This window comes from Phaseolus vulgaris, chromosome 2, assembly GCF_000499845.2.
Source record: "Phaseolus vulgaris cultivar G19833 chromosome 2, P. vulgaris v2.0, whole genome shotgun sequence".
NCBI lineage: Eukaryota > Viridiplantae > Streptophyta > Magnoliopsida > Fabales > Fabaceae > Phaseolus > Phaseolus vulgaris.
In genome coordinates, this window is record NC_023758.2 from 41,640,090 (window position 1) to 41,666,143 (window position 26,054).

The 26,054-nt window shown below is 32.2% G+C and overlaps 2 protein-coding genes across 2 annotated transcripts; one reads left to right on the plus strand and one right to left on the minus strand.

The window, feature by feature from the left end:
• Nucleotides 1-199: 199 nt before the first annotated feature.
• LOC137812200 (uncharacterized) lies at nucleotides 200-7,716 on the minus strand. Its single transcript, XM_068614117.1, has 9 exons — nucleotides 7,305-7,716; nucleotides 7,088-7,222; nucleotides 6,473-6,583; nucleotides 5,727-6,011; nucleotides 4,675-4,874; nucleotides 4,251-4,509; nucleotides 3,742-3,852; nucleotides 1,967-2,158; nucleotides 200-760 (listed from the first exon to the last, which is right to left on the minus strand). Exons 1-9 carry the CDS (start codon nucleotides 7,665-7,667, stop codon nucleotides 419-421), a joined length of 1,998 nt encoding a protein of 665 aa, XP_068470218.1. The 5' UTR covers nucleotides 7,668-7,716; the 3' UTR covers nucleotides 200-418.
• Nucleotides 7,717-8,468: 752 nt separating this feature from the next.
• Nucleotides 8,469-24,984, plus strand: LOC137812201 (pre-mRNA-processing factor 39-2). The gene is made up of 13 exons (XM_068614118.1): nucleotides 8,469-8,631; nucleotides 9,943-10,043; nucleotides 11,363-11,592; nucleotides 11,776-11,943; nucleotides 13,173-13,530; nucleotides 13,618-13,761; nucleotides 16,540-16,692; nucleotides 16,788-16,904; nucleotides 20,945-21,025; nucleotides 22,110-22,256; nucleotides 22,696-24,279; nucleotides 24,539-24,589; nucleotides 24,729-24,984. Exons 1-13 carry the CDS (start codon nucleotides 8,610-8,612, stop codon nucleotides 24,822-24,824), a joined length of 3,252 nt encoding a protein of 1,083 aa, XP_068470219.1. The 5' UTR covers nucleotides 8,469-8,609; the 3' UTR covers nucleotides 24,825-24,984.
• The last annotated feature ends 1,070 nt before the right edge of the window (nucleotides 24,985-26,054 follow it).

Genomic DNA, 26,054 nt, shown 5'->3' on the forward strand with positions numbered 1-26,054 from the left:
TAATATATAATTAATATACTTAAAAAATATATGGATGAAATTTTTAAGTACTTTATCTTTAAACTTACTTTATCATGTGAGGGTAATTTATTCTTGTAAAATGTTTAAAATGTTTTACTAAAAATTGTTATTTGGATAAAAAAATTAAAATAAATTTAAATCCATGTATATTCACAATTGACAGCAACAATATACTTCATTGACTGAAAATCATATCCAACTCTAGTAATCTCTTTCATAAAATAAGGTTGAATCTCGTGTTTGCATAAAAAAATTGCAAGGATTAAAGGAACATCATACACGGATACATCATATATATATATATATTCCCATCTTTCTGTTTTTGTTATTTCTTTTTCCCTCATTTACATGAGTAACGAAACACTATCCAATCCTTATCACTGTATAATTCATTGAATTATTCTCTAACCTCCACTATACAAACCTTATCCAACGAACATGCATTCAAGGAACTATATATACTACAAGAAAGCTCAAATGAGTTGGGAGTGGAAGTGGTGACAGTAACCCATTCTTTGTCAACTTTCTCCACAAAGGAATGTGCCCTTGGGATTGCATCAAATTGGAGTTTGTTGGTCTGCAACTTCTTTACGAAGTCCAATGACAATATCACGTCAAAATATTTTTCCAAATCATCTATCGTTGGCGAAATTTGCATCCCAATCTTGGCTTCCCGTGAGTTAATCAACCCAAGAAGCAGTGAGTTTCCCCCACCAATTTGTTCACTTGGGCAGCATAACTGCAAGAATGTACAGCAGAAATGAACCAGGGAAAGTATATGGCCATTAAAAACCAATGAAGAATAAATATAGCTTTTTGCTCAGATAAATTTTCTATAAACACTTGTAAGAAAAAAAGGTAAAATGAACTAAGTTTCTCCCATGAGTAAATAGAGTAAAATGAACTAGCTTATGCACTCTAACTTTTGGAGAACTTAGATGTAAAAGTTTTTATAAAAGTTTAAGTGCATAAGTTGATTTTAGTGAAACAATTAATTTTAATTTTTCCTAATAAATGTTTATGGAAAAAATTATCTAAAAAATACCTATAATCTTTCTAAACCAATAACAGGTTGTTATATGTCTGTCTGGCACATAAAGCTTGCAAATAAATAGAAATGGAACAACTTTGAACAAAATTACAACCTCATCCACCTGAGAAAGTTATCAAACTTCTTTTAAAGAAATGTATCAATGAAGAAGGCACAATAGTTCGATAGAAAAACAGGGCATGAGTAAATTTGGAAAATCACTTACACCTATTTATAGAAAGAAAAAGAGTTTAAAAAAGAGAGAACTGAAACTATGTAATGCAATAAAATTCTGCAATTCTTCAACAAAAACATAGGCACAAAAAGACATGATCCCAAGGCCTGTAGCCTTAAATATAAGCATCTCAAACGTCCTTCATTTCATACATAAACTTGGTGGTACACTTAAACAACAAGAAAAATAACACTGCCTTAAAAGAATGATTTTTTCTTTAATTCATCAAAGAATGATTGACCATATATATATTGCAAGAGGTAATAAATTTTGTGCAACTTTACATATATCCTCATATTATTATATTAATATTATTAAAACAGACTCCTGAATAATTTTTGTGCATAAGTGAACGTCGGAAAACTATTTAAGAGAAAATCAACCATAATAACTGTTCATCAAAGACTAGAATGTAAGAAGAACCCAGACAGAAAAATCATAGAATCATGTTGTCCACCCATTCACTAGCATCTAAACTTTATTTACCTATTTGGCTAAAAGGATAAAGCCATAGAGACTGCAATAATGAGTCGGACAGTAAAAGTAGAGGCATCAAATCAGCAACAAAAAAACCTAACAAAAATTATGTTGCTCTGTTTTGCTCATAGAGTTATGCATTACAACTTAAAAACTAAAAGTATAATCTTTATAAATCTAAATATATAGAGAAAAAAACTAACCTCAATGTACTCAACACCCATGCCAATAAGATTATCCGCAATACTATGTTTTGATAACAAGCTAATAAGTCCTCCAGATCCAACGGGAGAGTGGAGTATTTCCCAAGGTGATTTCATTAAAATCTTATGTTTGTTCTGCTCCTCAGGCAAGCTGCTAACTACTGGCAGCTTCTCTTCCTCCAAAAACCATACCTGAAAGAGGGTTAAAACATGAAATCATGAGTGAGGCGAATTATGCAAGCATTAGAAGACTTCGGCACTAGAAATATATTTTAAAATAAAAAAGGCCAATGCTATTTTGTGTACCAATAGAATGCTGATGAGCCAATGAGCAAACATTGAAAATTTCAGTTTCCAAGCAGTGATCCAATGAGCAAACAACATATTCCATCCTTTACACTTACCCAGACTAAACTAATATGGCTGGATGACATTTTTAAAGCTAAAACGATCTGGCTGGATGACATTGTTAAAGCTAAAACGATCTGGTCATGAGTCAATTTGATCTAACAGTCTTCTCTCAACCATCTATGTAGACAAAGTTAATCTAAATGATGCTTAAATTTAAGCATAACAAATAATGTCCTATTTTGATGAACTAACATATATATATATATATATACATACATGTTTTAAAGCATGTTCATCAGGAAAATCTGCAAGACTGTCTCTCTATAAAGCTAAGACTATGCTTTGTCTTCAAACTATCTTATTTGCATAAGTTGGAGACGCTCTTCTAAAGTTCATACAAGAGAAGACGTGAGGTGTAAGACATTATTTCTTGCGAAACCATAAGAGTGTTGATTCACACATTCCCATAAAGGCTCTAACAGAGCTACGTTCTGCTATTGCATGCTTAAAATAGTGCTGTTAGTATAAGGAAAGTATGTTTAGAACAAGGCATGGTAAAATACAACAAGTTGAATGCAATAGAAATCTTGTTAGCTAAAAGTTTACCAACTATTACAACTCTGACAGGCAACAAAAGATCAACACGCTCCTCACAACGGTCTTATTCAATGACAAGAGTAAACTTGGAAAAAAGAGAAAGAAAAGAAGTATTTTATTAATTACTATCATGACAATTACATTCTCAACTTTTCTATTTTTAACAATCACATTCTCTTAAAAAAGAAATTAAAATCATTTGAAATGAATGAGTAGATTCTAAGGATATTTTCCTCATAACTACAGAGATATTAGGATATTTTAATTCCAATAATCTCCTATTTACAACAAGTAACTGTGTATTTGTTTAAAATTAGAAGTAACGGAACCCTTTACTATTACAGTGAAAAGGAGAACTGAACCAGTATAAAGATTTAAAGTGTTTCGCTACCTCTATTACACTGGTATTAGTTTTTGGCTGTTGTTTACAAGTTGTTTGTGAAAACCTTTTTGAAATTCTTTTTAACTATTAGACAATCATTCCCAAAAATCACCACCATCTAACAAAAAGTTTGCAAAGCATTTTTAAGCTCTATTCAACCTCTCTTCTAGAGCTAACCTATTTATTTTCAAACATCTAACTCATAATGCAATGTTGACAAAGAGACAAGAGAAACCATCAAGAAGTAAAGGAAAAGTAGCATTTCTAGATGAAAGCCTAGGAAATGTGGATACTAAAGCCACATGAACCCTTTCCTTCAACAAAAAATTCTGACGTAAGTATATGTAACTTGGGATAGAACGAAAGATATGCAGCACTAAAAAACTTGACCACATTCTATCTAAGATAGTACAAGACATAACAAGAGATGCTTTATGACATGAACCTTTTCAGCGTCAAAATTGAAGTAATTGTTGCTTGTAAACAGATCTCTTAGAGACTGAATTTGTTGTGCCGAGGAAACCAAAATTAAAGGCACAGAAACATGACCTTTGATCTGCAAAAGATGCAAATTTATTAGATGAAGAAAAACTATTCTGTATATAGTCACTCCAAAAGTTACTTACTATATAATACCATGCAAATGAGCTTTACATGTATCATCAAGGTAGAAAAAGAAAGAAACATGATAGAAGATAATACATTCTCTTCAAAGATAGTGGAAATGAAATGAACATGAATAACAAAACTTCAAATGATGGCATTTTCTGACTTGTTCAAGTATTTGTTTAAGAGATTATTGCTTTGTTGTAATTATATTAATACACAAGATTCATCTGATGGGTCACAGGCAAATAGATTTTCACGACAATTAATCATTACCAAAAGGATATCTACAAAAAGTACATAATTAAACACAAGTTTACAACCATTGCAAAATTTTCACTGCACTACCTTTTGAAACATGTGAATAATCGAAGTGTCAATTGCTTCATTTTCTACCATGTTAGAGTCATAAATGCTCCCATGATGCTCTTTTTCATTCAAGAGGAAGACCGTAGCTATTTTACCCTCAGACACGAGCTTAAGTCCCTTCTCCTGGATATCTTTAACCAACTTATTTTCACTTCCATTTGAGAAATATTCCTCTGATAATTGGATGGAATATATAAGCTTTGCTTCTATGGCACTGGTCAACTCAGCTACTTTCCATCTGATTAAAAAAGTCAAAACACAAATGAAAATTCAAGGAAATGAAACCACACATAAATAAAACAATGTTTCCTTTTTCAATAAAAAAGGGGTTAGGAAGTGGTGACAAAAAATATTAAATTAGCCGTAACAAACTTTCATTGTTGTTATCGTCATATTAGCTTGCCTCTTTGCTGGACGTTCAAGACTTTGTAAAGCCTCCTGGAGCAATTTGGAGTTTACACCAACAATCTGATCACTCAGCAAGCTCCATTGATCTTTCTCTCCATGTTGATATCCATGAAATACATGTTGTTGCTCCATTTCAGAGAGTTTCTTTTTTGCTGCAATGAGACGCTTTTGAAACTTTTTCCTTTCTTTCCATTCCTGACACCATTAAGTGAATTATCCAGAGCCAATTAAATATCTGAATCAATTATCTGGCAAAGAGCATCCGGTCAAATATTGATATCACAACAGAGAAAAAATACATAAAAGGAAGTCTAGAATCAAAATAATAAAAGTACAAATATTGAGATCTAGAGTGGAATGCTGCCACCTTTGGAAAATCAAAATTCCACTTGGGTTGGAATGATATATATATCTGCCAGCATGACTTGCATAGTACTAAATATTATATCTAAATGATAGATAATTGCATTCAATTAACCTGTTTTGGTAGGAGTTACAATTATGCCTCGTTCACCTTTAAAAGGTAGAGACTGAGAAATGTAATCTCATTTGGAATTAATTCAGATTTGATATATATGCCACTATGATATTGTTGAAAATTAAAAATACCATGCATCATGATAGAACAAAGCATGTGGAAATTGGTTGTCATTTCATAAAGGAGAAGATTAATGATAGGATAATTAAACTTTTGCACACTACTTCAAGCCATCAAATTGCTGACATATTGACCAAGGCTTTGCCAATAGCAAATTATGAGAACTTGAGATCCAGGTTGGGCATGATTGACACCTATGACCCAACTTGAGGGTAAGGCTGAATTGGAATTAATTCAGGTTTAGAATTAGGATTTAATGTAATTAGACTTTTCTCTCCTTTCTAGCTACAACAGTTATAGGAGTAATTGTTTTCCTAATTTTTAGGCCATATTAGTGTTTCTCAGTGAAATACATCCAGTTTCCAAAATTTCAAACATATTCAGTGGCAAAGAAAAGAGACTCCTAACAGTAACAGATTAGTAATAAAGTATCAAGAAGTATGGCTCACAAGTTGGCGCCTTTCTTTTTTGGATCGGTCATCAAATCGTAAATTTATTTCGAGGAGTCCCTTAGGTGGTGTAATATGCATTTCTCTTCTTTTCATATCAACATCTGGAACGATGGCTTCAACAAAAGGTACCAAAACAAGCTGACCAGAAACATCTGTTCCTGCAGACTTTGACTTTCCACTCTTATCAAGCATATCAAAAGATGAATCAAGCACAATTTGTAGTAGGTCGTTGGCTCCACTATTGAAAACATTTACAATAGTTCCCACAAGTGTTCCATTTTCCTGATAGGAACAAGCATGGTCAACACCTTCAAAAATTGCATTCAGGATTAAAAACTCATTATAAGGTGACAAAGATACCAGAGTAGAAAATTTAAAGCTCATCCATATCAACATAACAATATCTATACATTATGTATAGTAGCCTTTTTCATTTTTATCACTATGTTAGCACTTGGCATTTCATTTGCTGGATCCTTGGTACAAAGGGACAGCTAGCACTCAGATATGTATCTAGAAAAGTGTTCAATAGAAAAGAAACAGTCCTGTTTCATGGAAGAGTATAAATTATATGGCAAACAGTTTGCATTTCTGTCACAACAGCACACAGCTGGAGTCACAAAATTACAGAAAAAAAACTGATGAAGGAACAGGTGACGCTTTAGCAACAATTTAAATAATGAATAGGGGGAGGTAAAGTGGTTTGTTTTCATATATACACAAGATTTGTGATAAGAACAAACCTTCATAAAAACTCTCATCCCTATCAAATCATGTGTGTAAAATTCACCCTCCTCTAATTCCGGCCTGTCATCTTTTGTCACAAGCAAGGTAGCACCGATAAGCATCTTAGCCTGCACAATGTATTGATTAGCCAAGGCCAAAAAAAACATGTATAAATGGGCTGTGTCAATATACGAAACAGGGGCAATAAACAGAGGTGAGTGTCAATTATTTTAATAAAGTGTAGCATTTGTGTTTGTTATTGTTGCATCAAAACTGACTTTGGAATAAGATTAGTCAAAAGATGAATTCTCTAAGGTGCTTCCTCTTTCTTCAACTAACATATAGTAATATAGTAATATACTGACATATGGGACATTTAGAAGAGCTTAGAGAGAGCTTATTTGGGCTCAGGAAAATAGCTTATGACTCCTATATAAGTTATTTTGAGTTAGTTTATTTTCAATAAGCCTGACTTATCAAATAAGCTCTTTTTAATTTGTTCCAATAACTTTCATGATCAAATTTATTAGTTACGTAAAATTTCTACATTGAAATCAAACTGTTTAGTCCATGCATGACTATAATAGGCTAGTAAAACAAAATTTTCATTATTAGGAAGTGTATCGAAAAACCTGTTCCACTGTCTCAATTCCTCTGAATTTGAGTATCCAACTCTTGAGTCCATGGTGTTCTCTACCTTCCTCCAGCTCAACTTCTTGAATGCTTTGTCCACCCAAAACCTTGCTCTTCAACCATCTTCTCCCAGGCTATTCAACACAAAACACAAGGTTGTTACTTAGCAATTTAAATACCAACAAATACAATAAAAGAACAGAAAATAAACATTACAGTGGCAAAACGCAGTTCAGGAAAATCAGTGGCTGGTTTCACGCGAATCTCTCCGTGAATACCATGAACACTCGATATGTAGCCAATGTTAATGAAGCCCTGTTCGTTTTCACCGTCGTTTACTAAGTCCGGTTCGGTGTCGCCGTCGTCAATAACAACCCCATCGATTTCTGTAACCGTTGCAAAAGAGGGACGAAACTTAACTGAATGCGAAGAACGTGAACATAGGATGAATGAAGAGTGCAAAGGGGCGTGTTTGGTTGGAGTTAGAAAAGAAGGTTTGAAAGTGAATCCAAGAGAAAGCGGAGCAAGTAGAGGCTGAAACGGGCGTTGGCGAAGCGGGGACAGTGCCTGTATCTTCATTTTCTGCTCACTCTTTTGGCAACGATGAACTACACATAAATACCAATCACAATATTAAGTTTTTGATAAAAATATCGTATAAATTATCAGATTAAACATCGGGGAAAATACTTATCCATGATTATATTATAAATTAAAAAAAACAAAAATAATGTTTATATGTTTTATTTTTCATATAAAATTATTCATGCTTTAGTTTTGCAACATAGTATCTTACAAGTTTTTATAATCAATTTTATATAAAGCTATCAATCCGGTAATATTTAATAAAATTATAAATATAATTTGACCTGTTTTTATTTATTTATTTTGTATTTATTTGAAATTAATAATACAACACAGATACTATTGTTGTGTTAAACTTTAGAATTTTTATCCATTGATTTTAAGTAATTATAAAACATCAGAATATTTACTATCATTAATTTATTTACATTATTTTAATTGTATATTTTCTTCTCTATTTTTTTATTTTGATTTCTTCTTCAAATTTTATCGCTATTTTATTCAATCAAACTATTTTAGTCATTAATCATAATTCAACTCGTTTAAACCATAAAACAAAATGAGTAAATAGTAGGTAGAATATAATTTTAGTTGATTTATTTTTGAATATTAAAATTAAGTAATTTAAAAATAGCAACAATTTATTGTCTATAATTTATATAAATTAATCCTGTATTAAAATAATTACACACGATTTTTTAAATAATATAATATCATACACTTCAAAAACACCAACTATTTTCATGAAAGTAACATTATTATTATTATTTATTTAATAGTAATAAAAAAACAGGTAGAAATTAAAAAAGCAAAACTGTGGAGAGCGCGAGAGAAGTTGGGAACGGGCGAAAACCCGAACCTATATTTCTTTTCATTCTCGCTCTCACCTCAACGACGGTGCTGTGTGGAGCCAAGATTCTCTCTCATCGTTCTCTAATGGCACCGACACTATCGTCAGGTGAATCTTTCTTTTTCTTTTTCTTCTTCTTCTTCTTCTTCTTCTTCTTTTCTGATTTATTTATTTGTTTGTATGAATGTTCATTATTATAACTATTGTAATAATTGTTATTGTACATTTTATTGTATTTGATTTCGTCTTATCACGTATACGTGCCGTTCTCTCTTTGCTGAGATCGACTCTTTAAACACAGTAGAATCTTGACCTGTGCTTGTAATTTAGTTTGTCGCTTTCTGAAATTAGATTAGACTGCAGTTAAAATCTCACGAGTGGTTAAATAGTGTGGCATTGTCTAAATTACAAATGCATTTAAATGTAAACGTAACTGCTGATTAATGATTGTAAGTTGATTGAGGGATAAAGGTTTGTTGGCAGTGATACAGAACAAATTAATAGATTCATTTAGAGAATCTGCCAATGTTTATGAACCATATACGAATCCTCTGGCGCATTGGAATCTTTCGTTGAGCCCAGAATTCACTGTTCAGTGTTTTATGTTAAATAGTGTCAGGGTCCATGGTTGAACTATAAGAGAGAAGAGAGAATTGGAGAAAAATGTGATAAACTGGAAAACTGTAAATTGTCTTAGAATGAGTAATTTCAGTTCCAAAAAGTATAATGGGGCTTATTTAGCCAATCTAGACAACTACTTTTGACTAATTTTCTAACTGATTTAACTAATCTATAAATAACACCTTATATTTATATCTATAATAAAATAGGTTGCTGTCAACTAAATAATTTAAGAATTTTGACCTGTGATAAGTTTCAATTTTAGGTTAAATTGCTTCAAAATCAAACAAAGTTGCAGGTTTAGTGGTGAGCAGAGTGAAATTCTGTAAATGGTTGTGTACTTTCATTGCATATCGAAATCATGAAATGTAGTGATGGATTTGTCTGACGTGTATTGGCAGCGTATTTATTTATACATGGAAATTTTTAGTCCATTTTTTAAAATACTGTCATCTTATGGTAGCCTGTTGGCAAATTATTATAACATTTTATGCTTGTATGTATAACTTAAAAAATGACATGTAGGTGAGGTCTTAGCTTCTTATTTGTACTTGTACTTCCTTCCTTCCTTCACTACCCTTTATTTTTTTGGATCTTCTTGTAATTTTTTTCTTCACCATTTTTGGAGAGTACTTGTTAATTAAGAGATGCTTCTTTTATTAGTTACTTCATTGCGTTTTAGTTATCTCTCCATATTCTGTAAGGGTTATTTCTTCATCCAATCAATCTTTTCAACACAGAAAGTTACTAACAATGACACTGAGTTGGGGTTGTCATTTATTTTATTGTTTTTTGCAGGTATTGATGACAATCTTGATCTTCAAGAAGTTATTTCTAAGGGCTTATCAGGTTTCGATGAATGGACTTTACTGATTTCAGAGGTTGAGAAATTATTTCCGGTAAGTTTGATTTCAATAACTGAACATGGTAATTGATTTTATTTCATTTTCATGAGATCAACGTAGCAAACTTATGTTTGATATGCTTTGTATGGCTGTATTAATTTAGGTTAACTAAATAAACTGGGTAATTAAATTATCGTCTTTATTGATTGTCTAAAATGTTGGATGCTTTCCTCCCTCTTCTCTGGCTCTGGTTTGTGTCATACTAGGTAATTTTGCTAATTCTGATAGGAAAATTAAAGTCTAGTTTCATACTCATGTGGAAGTTCTGTAGATGATTGTGAAGGAGAGTTTGAAATTAGATGGTTTTCATACACTTTTACTGACCTTTTTTTCACAGAACAAGACTTTATTAACTGAAATGTGAAATGCAGAATAAGAGGAAGCCCTCCTAAATTAGTCAAAATACTTGGAGAAACCAACTACAAGTATTTGGGTTTAATGTCCTTTTCAGTACTTCTTTCATTATTTATACAACACTGAAATTTCCCACATAGGAAAAACCATTGCTGATGCTTAAGTTGTATGTGTTGAGATCTCACATTGACTATAAATATGACCAACTTATAGTATATATAAGTTTATATCTTACAAGCTTGTTTTGTGAGTTTGAGTTAGGCTTATAGTTCATTTTCTAAGAGTATGCAAATTTTAGAGGTGTTTATGATGTGATATTGATAATATTAATGTCTTCATTATAGTAACTTGTAAATTAGATGATGGATTATAGGTGAGTTTGTTTAAATTTAAGTATAAGCGCTTTTAAGAAAAGTGATTTATTTATAGGTGATTTTTATTAAACTAACTTAAAATTAATGTTTGGTTACAATTATAAAAAAAAGTTTTTTTAATTAAAAGTGATTAACTTGTTTTGGGTATGACATTACAAAAGTGTTTTTTTTTCTAATTACGTAAAAGACCTTATATAATATAGGTATTTATAAAATAACATATTTGTTTAAAAAAAAAGTTTTTTAAAATTAAAAGTATTTAGTATATTTTTACATTTTTAAATTATATTTTAGCTATGGTCATTAACTCAATTCAACCAACATAATAAAAGATTGAAAATCAATTTTTGATGAGTCTTTTTTGTTTTTTAATTGAATCTTATTTTTCCTCATGCAATTTTTTCTCACAATTCTTCCAGTCTTCTAATGTATCCAAAGTTATTATAAATATGTGATCCTAAGAGAGGGAATTTCATTCTCTCAAATTCATTCTCTACTCTTCGATATTTTCTCAAGTGCTATTATGGGATTTATTGTTACAACAAAGTTTGAGTATCAATAATATATCTTGTTCAATTTCTGCAGGACGATGTGGAGAAAATATGTTTGGTTTATAATAATTTCTTGTCCGAATTTCCTCTGTGTCATGGATATTGGAGGAAGTATGCTGCCCACATGTCATGCATATCCACCACAGATAAGGTTGTTGAAGTGTTTGAAAAAGCTGTGTTAGCAGCAACATTTTCAGTCAGTGTGTGGTTTGATTACTGTAGCTTTGGCATGTCAGCTTTTGAGGACCCATCTGATATTCGGAGGTAAGTGTAGTTAACTTAGGGAACGTGGCACACAGTAAAAACTGTTTGGGATAAATGGTTTAGGTGACCTATTCCAGCAGTATCCATATGTTTCCACACTATTATCTCTTTATTCTCTTCTAAGGCGTTTACTCTAGCTTCTGCTGAAAGAATGAGCTGATTTCTTGATATGTTTTAATTCAGATTGTTTGATAGAGCCATGTCCTTTGTTGGGAAGGACTACTTATGTCATATCTTGTGGGACAAGTATATTCTCTTTGAGTTTTCCCAGCAGCAGTGGATATCCCTTGCTCACATTTATATCCAAACTCTTAAGTTTCCAACCAAAAAGTTGCACCAGTATTATGACAGGTAAGGCTTTTATTGTGAAACTTCTTGATGGAAATTGATATTAAAACAATGTTTGTTTACTAGGCTATGAGTATGAAGTCATATATAACTTTTATGTCCTTCTGCCCCCTCTTTGCTTGAGGTCTGAGTTAATAATGGAAACTGTGCTACACTTACATTCTTGTCAACTTTATGTGTTAAAATAAAGGAAAAAAGATATAGGATTAATCCCTTGTGTATATTGAACACATAGGGTTATGTTTATATAGAGATTAATCATACAAAAAGTATGGACTAAGTCCATTAGTGCATATAACTTGTATGTATCCAATTTGTTACAAATATAATCAATTCTAGGTCCTCGTAAAGATTAAGTAAAAATATTTGCTAATTGATCATTTGAATTAACAAACTCAGTCTTGTTGTCTTCAGATACAATATTTTCTCGAATAAAATGACAATCAATTTCAATATGTTTAGTCCTTTCATGAAAGATGAGATTAAAGCTAATACGAAGAGCAGCTTGTTTGTCACATATAAGTGTCATTTGAGTGACCTCTCCATATTGGCAATTAATAAAAAATACATAATATTAGTTAAAATATTCTTGCCAATATAATTTATAACCTTAAATTAAATTTAGTTAAATTTTTGAGATACAGTTCCTCAAGCAGAATAACATTTAAATATATTATTATGTCTCTCACGTTATTAATTCTATATACTTATTATATTTAGAAGATTATAATTTATATTTGTAGTATATAATCTCCCCTTTCAATGATTTGAATGAGATGTTTCTTTAGAGTGAATATATATAATTCTAATTAACAATAATATATCATAAAGAGTGTGTTCATTGGTCAAGATATTTTTAACTGGTAATTTTTTCTCTTGATTAATTAAGTAGAAGAACTAAAAATGAAAACAGTTTAAGAAAAGGGTATTTATATGGTAATTGGAATTGCAGATTCTTAACAGGGAGTAGGAAGCAAGTATTTAGTTTTTCAACAGTTACTTGTCATTTCTTGGAGGCTGTACTTCATATCTTTTAGTATTTACTTAGATATTACATCTTTGTTTTAGTCTCCACCTTCATTTTATATTGTTTTAAATGGATCATTGTTATCAAATTTTATAAACAATGCTTGCTCAACAAATAAATGTCTGCATTATATATGGGTACATTTTATATTATATATGCATATATTTGAATAATACACTAACCAGATATTTGTTATATATTTCAGTTTTAAAAAGTTACTAACTGTTTTGGAGGAGGGCATAGCAAACCATGAATTGCAATCTGAGCCATGTTTTGATTGTGAAATTCCTATGACTACGTGTTACAAGGATGGTGAGATTTATCACATTATCAAAGATATGATGGATTCATCTGTTGGATTGACTAGTTCAATAGCCCTAAAAAGGTACAGGGCCATTGGAGAACAGCTTTATCATAATGCTTGTGAATTGTATTCGAAAATCAGTCCCTTTGAGGCTAGTATTCGAAGACATTACTTTCATGTTCAGCCTCTTGATGCAAATCAATTGCCGAATTGGCATAATTATCTGGATTTTATTGAACTTCAAGGGGACTTTGACTGGGTAATTTTCCACAGTACTCACAGAAAATTTTGTCAGTTGCTTTATTTTTATGCTGGCTAAAATCTTTCATTCCTCCCATTGAGATAGGCTGTGAAACTTTATGAGAGATGTTTGATTGTGTGTGCCAACTATCCTGAATACTGGATGCGTTGTGTGGACTTCATGGAAGCCAAGGGAGGAAGAGAAATTGCAAACTATTCTTTAGACCGAGCAACTGAAATTCATTTGAAGGTATCTTCATATTTACCTCAAGTTGATTTAATTTCTTATTAATTCTCTGCTTCTGCACATGCTTCTTTTTTTGAGTTTCTCTGTAGTAGTCTGGGAAACAATAGACAAAGGTTAGGTATTTTGAAGAATGCACGTGTGAAGTATTTACTAATGTTAAATGGAAATGGATGTCTATAATTCAGAGACTAATTTGTGATGACATTTTATAAGTGAAAAGGAAGAAAATGAAATGTAATGGCTTGAATCTGGAAGGTCACTTGCATTCTGAGTCATGTTTAATTGAGGGGGAAAAGACAATTAATTTGGCACATCTTAATAACAGTCTTGTGATATTTCTTGAATGTCTATCCCTACTTTTGTGGCTTTAGAATATGTTTATTTATGTCGTTTGCTTTTGTTTGGTGCTATGCTCATCATTGATTTCAAGGAGTCTTTTGAATTTAAAGGATGACAAAAATCAGTGAGTATTGGCTCAGCTGATATTTTATACATGTATGAAAAAGGTGAGAACAAGTACAATAGAAGGAAAAAGATACAGCATATGATATGACCCTTAACACTTAAGTTAGATACAGCAAAAAAACAGATTGGTTAAAGCTAACGAGTAATAAACAACTATTTTAATAAAATCAAAGATAGAGCATACAAAATACTTGCTTCATATTAAAAAAAAGCCAAGATGATGGTTATTCACCTTCCATTTTACAAAATACCTGTTTTATCTCAAATTTCAAATATGTTAAGATAGGAAGAAGAGAAACACCAAAAACTTAAATTGGTTCATTTTTTACAAGAGAACTACATCTAGTTGTTTAATAACCCTGATTAGAACAATTCACTAGTTTTCAAAGTTTTACAAGACTCACAATAAAATAAGAATGAAAAACTACCTCACAAGATCTTTTACAGTAATAAAAAAGGAACAAGATCACTTGAACAAACTCTTAGAAGAGAAATGAAAAAGAAAGACTCAAAGGTGATCCCCATCTTTGATGAATGATCTTGAAGCTTTTTGATTTTCTAAAGAAACCAAGAAATGTGTTTTTAATAGCTGTAGAACTCTCCTTAGGTGTTTGATATATTTTGAATCTTTCTCAATTTGATTCAATGAAAATAACTTGAAGTAGCTCATACATATAGTTGATAGGATTAATCAATTAAAATAGAATTTAATCTGTTAAAATATTCCTTGCACAAAGGAAGGGCATTGAAATGGATTAATTTGAGTTTGTTATCAATTTAAATTCTAATCGGTTAAATGTGAGATCTTGTAAAAGCTCAAGTGGCTTGATGTGAAATTTACCAATTAAAACTTGATTTTAATTGATTAAAATGTTCTTGTTTTCCAGCAATTTGAAGAACATTTTAATTGATTAAAATTGTTTTTAATCCATTAACAACTTTTTACCCTTCAACCTCTAACAAAGCAATCCAAATTGATTTCTCTACATAGTTTTTACACGACCAAAGGCAGCAGAGTCATTTACATGACAATAAACATCAAAATTATAACCTTAAAACTCAAGATTAAACTTCCAAATCAAGTCATAATCATTTGGCACTAGGTGGTTCAAAGCATTAGATATTCTAACTTCAAGCTTTTCTGAATCAGCAGTCTTTTTCCATCTCAGGAAATTAACTGTTCAAGCGGCTTACCAAATTAGTATGAAGTTAACACATTCACCTATCTTCAAATATTCTCTAGGTTGGAAAAGGTTTTTATTTTATTGTTAGTGCATGATGCTCAAATAGTGGTCAATGTTCATATTTGGGAATTTTGGGCCTCGACTTCAAAACTTTTTCTTCTTCTGAAAAATGAATAAAATGAAGGCCTTGTAATTTCCATGGGAAAAGCCAAGTTTCCTTGGGATCATGAACCAATTTCACATAAGTTGGAGTTGTTAGGTGAAGGTAGGGGCATGAATGGTTTTTTTACCTTAATAAACCCCTTATGTGAGTCTTTTGAGCTTCATGATGAGAATTTGGGCACAGGGCTTTATTCAATCCCTCAAAATTGACTTATAAGGTGAGGATTGTCCAACATTATACGGTGGTAAGATCTTTAGTCAATGTGAGATCTCAACGCACCTTCTCATTCCTAGATTAGGCATTTGAAGTGTGGACAAATGTGGGTGGCCTAATAGCAACACCTACATCTGAAGTACAGAAAAATACGGGAGACCAAATAATGGATTTAGGATAAGCTCTTATAACTTCTAAAAATTTGGGCTTATGATCTTATTCAACTATAGAAAACCAACTTGTAAATGACTAACCAAGTCTTATGAGGATTACAGTGGCCATATTAGAACTACAATTTTTCTTTTGTCCGAACTCAGTGATAATTCATTTTTAGGCACTCTTACAGTTCAACATGAAATGAAAGTGATACACTTGGTTAGAGCACCATATAAAAGGATAATCCACAATATTGCTGAGGCATTCTTCCTGCTCCTCTTCTGCTCCAATTGAAGATAAACAAAATACCATAGTTCTATATAAAAAAATGTGAAAATTCTATATACTTTGTTTTTTGTATTCTATTGTGTGGTTTATGATGGGAAGGTTACTAATGACAACTAAAAGGAAATCCAACTAAGTTTGTCCACTATTCTTTATGGCAAGTTGAGTGGTATTTTTGCATGGTTAGTTAATTCTTTCCAATCTCATTATTTCTTAACTTCATGCCTAGGTTTTTCCTTTCTTCTTTAGGCTTAGTTTTCATAGCTTTGATGCCTGAAATGCAATGTTTATAGCTCCATCATATTTTTGCTGCAGAGGGTGCCAGGAATCCATTTATTCAATGCCAGGTTTAGGGAACAAATAGGAGATGTTTTTGCTGCTCGTGCTGCATATGTTCAGAGTGGTAAAGAGAGAGATTCAGACTTTGTGGAGAATGTTATATCAAAAGCTAATATGGAAAAACGTTTGGTATGCAATGAGCCTTTATTCCAATTAAAGGAAAATCTGTAACACCCAGGTACAAAAAAGTGACTTCATGTGCTGCTTTATATTTTTTATTGCAGGGAAATACAGAATCAGCTTTCAGTATATACAAAGAAGCACTAAAAATGGCAGCTACAGAGGAAAAGTTACATGCACTCCCTATTTTATATGTTCATTTCTCCCGGCTAAAATATATTGTAGGTATTATGTACTTATCTGTTACTAGGAACTTAACAATTTGTTTTGGATGTTACTATAAATATTTTTTTTTATGATCTGAATCACTCAATCAATGTTTTTGTGTTTTTGAGAATATTCATTTACTCTAATTATTTTTTCTCTTTTTATTCTTTCTTCTAGATTGTATTAGATGGAATTTAGTTCTTTGGATGTCACTAATGATAATCCAGTTAGAACTTACGAGAATTCAAGTACAAAAGAAAAATTCATTAGAGTGAATAATATGTATTTTGTACAAAATTTGAGCTAAAAGCACTTACATTTAGTTCCTTAATTTAATGAAAAAGCTCTTTTTGGTATATTTTTCTTATATTATTGAGTATAAGAAATAGGAACATTTCTCACCCTAGATATCAAATAAATTTTTTTCAGACCCTAACCTTCTGATATCCTAAATTCCTTAATGTTATAAACATTTTGTTTGCTTTTTCTTGTCATTGGCTAATCCTACATCAATTAGAGAAATATGTAAATTTTAGTATATAAGTGGGTGCAAACCTCACCTTGCAAAATGATTTTTTAAGATTGAGTTAGACATAAAATCCACTTTCTAAGATAGTATTAGAGTATGTAAAATAAAATAAAAAAGCATAAAAAAACAAAAGTTATGAAGATAGGGGCCAAGCCTGTTACATCTAACACTCACCCTCAAGTTGGTGCATATAAATTGTATGTACGAAGCTTGTTACAATATAATCAATTCTAGGTTCCCTTAAAGATTTACTTAAAATTTCTGCTGGTTGATCATTCAAATTAACAAACGGTCTTGATATCTCCAAATATAATTTTTTGTTGAATAAAGTGACAATCAATCTCAATATGTTTGGTCTTTTCATGAAAGATGAGATTTGAGCTAACATGAAGAACTACCTGATTGTTACATATAAGTGTCATTTGAGTGACCTCTCCAAATTGCAATTCTTTAAGTAATTGTTTAAGCTCACAAGTAGCTGAGACCATAACTCTATATTCTACTTATGCATTATCTCTTGCCACAACATTTTGGTTCTTTCTCTTCCAAAAGACCAAATGGAGGCACAATATTTAGAAGTGGATCTCCTAGAAGGAGTTTCTGCCCAATTAGCATCTGAATACATACAACTTTAGTATGGTTATTGTGACATACAACAAACTTTTTCTAGAAGAACCTTTAGTGTACTTCACTATACAAGTAACTACATTCCAATGATCTACATATGGAGAATTAAGAAATTGACTCACCATACTGACTCCAAAGAAAATGGAAATGTCAGGACAAGTAACTATAAGATAGTTCAATTTTTCAACTAATCTTTTGTACTTCTTAGGATCTGAGTGAGGCTCCCTCTAATTAGGTAGGAGTTTGGCATTGAGATCCATAGGTGTGTCAACAAATTATGAATTCATTAACCTAGTTTCTTATAAAATATCCAATGGATACTTCCTTTGAGTTATAACAATTCTGTTGTTGGATCGTGCTACCCCCTCAATCCCAAGAAATATTTGAGTTTTCCAAGATTTGTGACAAAGGTGTTGCTTTACTTGTGAGATGTCATGGTGATCACTGTTTGTAAAAACAATGTCATCAACATATACTACTTGATAGATACACCTAACACTTGAGTGATGATAAAAAATTGAATGATCTGCCTCATTGTTAGTCATACCAAATTAGTGAACAGCAATGTCAAATTTTCCATACCAGACCCTAGGAGACTGCTTGAGGCCATATAAAGATTTGTGGGGACTACATACTAATCTAGAACACTCCTCTTGAGCAACAAAACTTGGAGGTTGTTCCATATAAATTTCTTCCTATAAATCCTCATTAAGAAAAACATTTTTTACATTTAGTTGATAAAAAAGGTTATAAAATTTGGTATATAAAAGATAGAGAGAATGCATAAGAGAAAGAGACTGAATATTATTACATTCATAATTGTCTGAGTACAATGAAAGAAAGCCTATATATAGACTTAAGAATAAAGTCCATATACAGATCAAACAGAACAAGGCCCATACATGACCCAAACAGAAAACAGAAACACAAAAAACAGAAAGCAACAAACAACAAAGTTTTATGTTGAAAACAATCAACTGAACATTTACATTATACAATACTAATAAGAGGCCATTGTTGAAAAGCAACCATGACTGTGAATAAGCAAACGAAGACCCTCTTTGCCAGTAGAGAAAAACTGTCACCATAGTTTAAAACAAAAATTTGTGTATAACCTTTGGCTACAAGACAAGTTTTGAGACGATCAATAGTATCATCAAGACCAACTTTGATAGCAAAAGTCCACCTAAAACCGACAACAAATTTCCCATAAGGTAAAAGAACAAGTTCCCAAGTTCTAATATTTTGAGTAACACTTATTTCATCAACATGACTTGACGCCAACCTGGAAAGCCTAAGACATCACCTACAAATTTTGGAATTGACACATAACAAATAAATGAAATGCAAGTATAAAAAGGTTGAGATAACCTGTGGTAAACTCAAAGCAGTATAATGGAGAGAGAGAGAGATTATAGATAGTGTATAGCTTTAATGAGAAAACATGCACTAAGAACCACATCACTAAGAGAGAACATGCACTTGAAGTTTGATGAAGAGTACCATGAAAAACCATAAAATTTTGAAAAGAATGAGAAGATACCCACGAGTATTATTACTGTACAAGGTTCAAACAAAAGTTCCAAATTGATTTTTAATTTCATTATAAAAAGATTGAAATATAGAAAATAGCTCAGAATAATTTTTCATTAAAACAACCAATTACATCTTGAATAATCCTTTGTAAAAGTAACAAAATACTGAAATCCTAAATTGGACTTAACACAATTTGGTCCCCAAATTTTAGAAAGGAGACAAAGCACATTGTGAGATGCTGCTAGGAAAAGAATTACGAACGATTGTGTTTCCCTAATTGACACGACTCACAAGACAAACTTGATAACTTAGACAAATTTGGATCAAACTCTTACATTTTGGCAAGAGTAGGATGTCTCAGTTGAACATGAATGAGAGATGGAGAATCCATTACCGTACCAACATGTGCAAATGTCCATAGGTGATAAAGACTGTGAGACTCACATCCAGTGCCAATCATCTGTCCCGAACTCCGGTCTTGTAAACAAACAAAATCTTTAGTAAATGAGATAATATAATCAAGGGAACGTGGGAGAAGACTAATGGATAATAAGTTAAGTGGAGATCCAGGGATATAAGAATATTATCAATAGATTTAGAAGGAAGGAAGAAGATAAATAGTCCAACAACATGTGATGAGACCATAGAGTCATTGGACATGGTAACAAATGGTAAATAACCCAAAGTAAACAGAGAAGAGAAAAAAGATTGAGAGTCTATCCTAGTAAGGGTTATTTGACCAATCTTGTCATCTATATTGGACTACCCACAAATATCTAGTCATGCTTAAGATGTCCAGTCTTCGGCGCAAGGGAGTGTGCGTAAGGGAGTGTGTTTTGTGAGGTTGATTTACAATTAAAATCCACTTTCTACGACTAGCAATCAAGCATAATCGGTATGATTTTTTGGAAATTCTTTCTTCCTATTTTTTCTCCTCCATTGTTTATTTTATTTCGTTTTTTAATATCAGCAATCAGTATGGCTTTGTAGAATGGCATTCAGTGAGAATAACTTCTGTAGAATTAAAAGACTGGCTTGGGTACTTTTAGGCTATTATTACTCATTACAATTAGTGATTTCAACTTCTTTATTAAGTGCTTGACAAAGGAATGATGTAGGCATATCATATCATAATTATGCGGAGAGTTCTTTTTAAATGGAAACAAGAAAAAATGTCACTTTAATGAAGAATGCTGTTGTCAGGAGTAATTAACAACTTCTTTAAACTAATTAACTAATAACTATACACAGGAGTTCTTTTTAGTGGAAAACAAAAAAATATCTGTTGCCTTTATTATGAATGCAGTTGTCAGTCGTATTTAACTAATTTTTGTTTATCATCTATTCCTTTCTTGGTTTAAGAGTACAAATAGTGCGGATGCTGCCAGAGATGTCTTAATTGATGGTGTCAGAACTTTGCCTCAAAACAAATTGCTTCTGGAGGTATGTTTGTAATATATTAAACTAAAGTAGAGATGGTTCGATAAGTATACATGTATATACACTTTCCAAGGGTTAGATTAGAACCCTTCTCCTTCCAAGACACCGACAACCAACTTGGTCTGGTACCAATTGATAAGATGAGCAAAGCATTTGGGGAATTCATCTTCAAAGACTAGCTATTAAAGGTGGAGAACCAAGTACTTAAATACTATACTGAGCATTCCATAGTGCTTGATGTGGGACTTGCGCACCCCATAATACCCATGTTCATACCAACTTGCTGCTGGATTCAGAGGGGCAAATTCACACTGACTGATCAAGTAAAAATTTAGTTACTACTAACCTACATGGTTAGTGAGAACTGGGACACCACCCAATAAAATGTGGCGAGGAAGAAATTATGGGGTTTCCAGGTGTCCTGTTTGACTCAATAAATAAACAAACTAAATTATGAATAAAGATAAAATTAATTTGTTTTTTAGACAAAATTTGAGTACAAAAACAAGGGTCCCCCTAATGCATAGGGTTTCCTCTCTAACAAGGAGTTTCCTCCTTTAAAACACAGGAAATAGCAATCCCACATCTTGATTCCCCTTTTACAAGTATGTAACAACTTATATTGCACAATGCGTCACTTCGTAACCTATAACTGCCTAATCCAAAATTAATGAAAATGACTGCTTAATCCAAAATTAATATGAAAATAACTGTCTAATAACTCTCTGGTATTATAACTGCTAAATAATCATGTTCCACTTAAAGTTATTAGACTAAGATGAAAAACTAGAAAGGGACAGTTCGTATTCCCTCCAGATTGCGGCATTGTTGAAAATTAATTCACGTGCCCATCGAGCAAACTTCTTTTTGAGCTGGTGTGAAGGATAGGCTCACTATTAGCTAGTGCTTAAATCGGCAAGATCACAGTTTGGGTCACTTGAGAATTGTTATTTCTGTTAAGCTTGTGCTTTCAGGTACAAGCCCAGGGATGATTTTATTTTCAGAAGGTAATTTTTTGCATGTGTGGATAAAATCACATTTTAAATTATGATAAATTTTCTTCAGTTGATTTTAAGTACTTTTCCAGGAGTTGATAAATTTCTCAATGATGCATGGAGGTACAAAGCACATGGCTGTAATAGATTCAATTATTGCTGATACAATATCTCCAAGGTCTGGATCACAAGGTTTGAGCGCAGAAGATGCAGAGGATATATCAAACTTATACCTGGAGGTTATATTCTTTATGTGTTCAATTATAATAGTCTGTCATTATGATTTAGGGTTAAAGTAATATAAAGTGTTTTTTTTATATATTTGTTAAACTAGTTATTTTTCTCATGATTTAACCTGTTAATATTATAAATATTTATAGTTATGCTTGTGCATGGAAGTACTGTTATTTGTGCTATAGTGCATCTCCCTTGAAAAATATTTATGGCTTTTACTTTGTCACTATTATTTCCTGAAAAAAAAATCTTTCAATCCGCTGTAAGCTCCTAAACTTGTATTTAGTGTTTTAATAAAACAAAAGTATTTTAAATATTTATAGATTGTTTGGTTTTGCTAGTGGTGATCCTTTTTATACTGATATTTCTATTGGTAAACCTTCGCCACTTGAAGCTTAGATACCTTAAAAAATTTATTCTAACATGTCTATGTTAATATACCAGTTTGTGGACTATATTGGAACCATACATGATGTAAGGAAGGCGTGGAATCGGCACATAAAATTATTTCCAGACTCTGCTCGGAAAGATTTACATGAGCAATCTGCCAGACACAGAAAATTGCTTAATTTGATGAACAGGAGGGAAGAGATTTCTGTTGTCATTCCTAATCAAGCATCTAGAGATTCTATTTCTAATTTGCAGGCACATTTACATAAAAACGACAAGAAAGTGGCATTGCTAAAATGTTGTGATAACCAGTGTGATGCTACTAATGATGGATTACTATTGAGGAAAAATAAAAATACTTGTTCTAATGATACAGATGCATACAAGCTTCAAATTATGGAATTAGATGACAAAATAGAAGAAAATGGGAGAGAATTTTCACTCCCTGTTTCTGAGGAACCAAGAGACAATGATCCTGAAAATAATGTGTCATCTTCCACTTTAGTGGAAGTAAAAGAGGAATCAACCAGAGTTGTTAAGAATATAAAAAATAGTTCTGAATCTGATGTTTCATCAGAAGAATTTTTACGTCAAACTGGATATAACCAATCGTCACAAGCATTGCAAACTCCCTCAAAGGAAAGTACTTCTTTTTCCAAGGAAAAGTGTGAGTTTGAGTCTGAAGAATTGAAGCCACGTTCTCTGAAAAGCATATCATTGAAACACCAGGAGTGTGTAGCCATTCCAGAAAGCCATAAGTCAAATAGTAGACCAATAATTGGTGGTCATACCATAAATGAGGACAACTCTGCTAGCACTCAAGATTTTGAGTGTACCCAAGTTTGCAAAAGCCCATATTCCGCACGCCATCGAGATCAGAGAGCAAGAAAACCATTTCTACCACCTCGGTCTTCTGGTAATAGTGGTGGAAATTGGCATAGAAAGAGAAATGCTGGTCAATTTAAAGGTCCCAAATTTGGCTATAGGGGAAATACAGATAGAAAACAGCACCAACGGCAGCAGCTATCTCCACAACAGATTCATCCACCTGAAGCGGGTGCACAAATGGCTGGTACTTCAGATTACTCCTCTCAGCAATGCAATCCAGGACAAAATCAGTTTCAATCTACTGCTGCTGCTACTGGGTTAATGGCAGCTCCATTTTGGCCTATGCAAAACATGCAGATGCAGAACACTTCATCTCAGTCTCAAACACCTGTCAATACCACATCACTTGTACTACAACATCCAATGCAAGGGAATGGCCAATATGGATATATGCAGAATGCCCAAGAATATAGTCAGTCATGCCAATACTATTACTATCAGCAGCAGCAGCAGCAACTACAACAACATTATATTCAATTACAGCAGCAACCGTTCCAGCAGGAACAGTCACAACAACTCCAACATAGTTCACTGGAACCTCTTCAACCACAGCAGCTCCAACAACAGGTTCTGCCGCAGCAGCAATATTATCAACAGCAGCAACCTCTGCAGCAAGAACACCCTAGTTACATCATGCACCAGCAGCAACCTCTGCAGCAAGAACACCCTAGTCACATCATGAACCAGCACCAACCTCTGCAGCAAGAACACCCTAGTCACATCATGTACCAGCAGCAGCCATCAACTCAGGTACATTAAATGTCAAAATTATAGGGTTTAGGTGGGGAAGAAAGAAAAGAGAGTATGAATATATGATCTTAAAGTGACTTGGTGTGTGTAACCTTGTAAAATGGGAAGCACCAGCACCGCTACAGATATAAGTTCAAGTAGGCTTGATTAACGCAGTGAGACAGATTCTAGATGAACAATTTTATTATTACAGTGAGATACTGGAACAACTTTTTCTGAACTCCGTTTGGACTCAAATCTACTTTTTTTGTAATTGCAGAGCAGCAGTCATCCTGCAGAAGACCAAGGGCAGGCAATATTGACGTCGCAGGTGAGTCTAATAATAATTCTTAATAAAAAGTGGTATCTTGGCTGGAGAATGATTTTTTTTGTAGGTAATTGCTGCACATATATATGGCTTGTTTTCCGGACCATTCTATCCTGAACTTTTTGATTCTTTGATCATGTAGGGCAACGGAGCAATAGTATCGCAACAATTAGACAAACTTGGATCGATTTCTTCTCCAGTGGTGCATTATTCTGAAGAGAAATCTACACAAGAGTGACATTTCTTTGTAGATATGATGGAATTTCAATTGTAAAATCAAGGATCGACACTGCAAGGGCTTTAGCTCAAAGAAATATAAGCATGAAATGTTAGCAAAAAGAAAAATGCTTGTAGTAATTCACATTTATAAAAGAAGAGCCTTAAGTAGAATTGTTTAATGCGACTCCTAAAATCAATGTCTATGTACTGTTCATTTTTTAAATTAGTGCGATTGGTTTCACTTTGAAAAATGATTTTGGATCCATTTTTTCTATATATAAATTGACATACTTGCACTTAAAATATAAGCATGTTAGTAATAAATATGTAGTACTATAAAAGGAAATACAATTTATAGAGCACACCTATATTTAACCATTTGTTATGATTCTTAAAAGCTTGAATCTAAAGTCGCAGTTAATTAGGAATTTAAACCAATGTGTAGTGTTATTGAATTTAAGTAACTTTTTAAATAGTTTTTGCAATCAATAAAGTTATACTAAGCTGTAGTAATACCTTGCTTTTATAATAAAAATATCTAAATATAAATCAATTTTGTCAGAGCTAATTATTCAGAAAATTTGAAGAAGGACAAGTTATTAAAAAAATTACTTTTTATCGGTATTCTCATTGCCTCTTTCTAGAGCATTGAAAGAATCATTCTATCTTTTATCAGTTTTTTAAAGCATCAATTCCTCAATCTGTTTTTTGTGGTTTCAGTTGAGTATGCAATTCAATCGAGTTTGTGAATGGGTAATTAAGATTTTAAGCACCCAATTGTATTTTTTTGGTTAACAAATGTATACTAATCTCAAAATTGTCTTTATGACTGATGAATTTTGATGTTCATAAACATATGTATTATTATCACCATTACTGTTACAAAAATTGAACTCTGATAAATCTACAAAGGACTCATTGTTTTTACTCCTACTATGAATGTTGCCAATTTCCAAGTCACCTTATCACTCTTTGCTTGCTGAGACCAAACCAATTTGGTGGAAACAAAATCAAAGGTCCTAATACTCAAATCTCCAACTTTTTAGCAAAGTTTTGAAAACTACACTGAACCCAAGATAACACTATTTCAAGATTTAACAATGAATATTTAAGCAAATGAGACAATTTATTTTTAATAGTAGAAAAAAACAATTGAGAATTTCAACAGATAGGAAACAAAGAACTGTGAAACCAGAGATAGAAGAAAATTTCAAGAGTTCTCACTCCTCACATTCAGCTTCATCCTTAG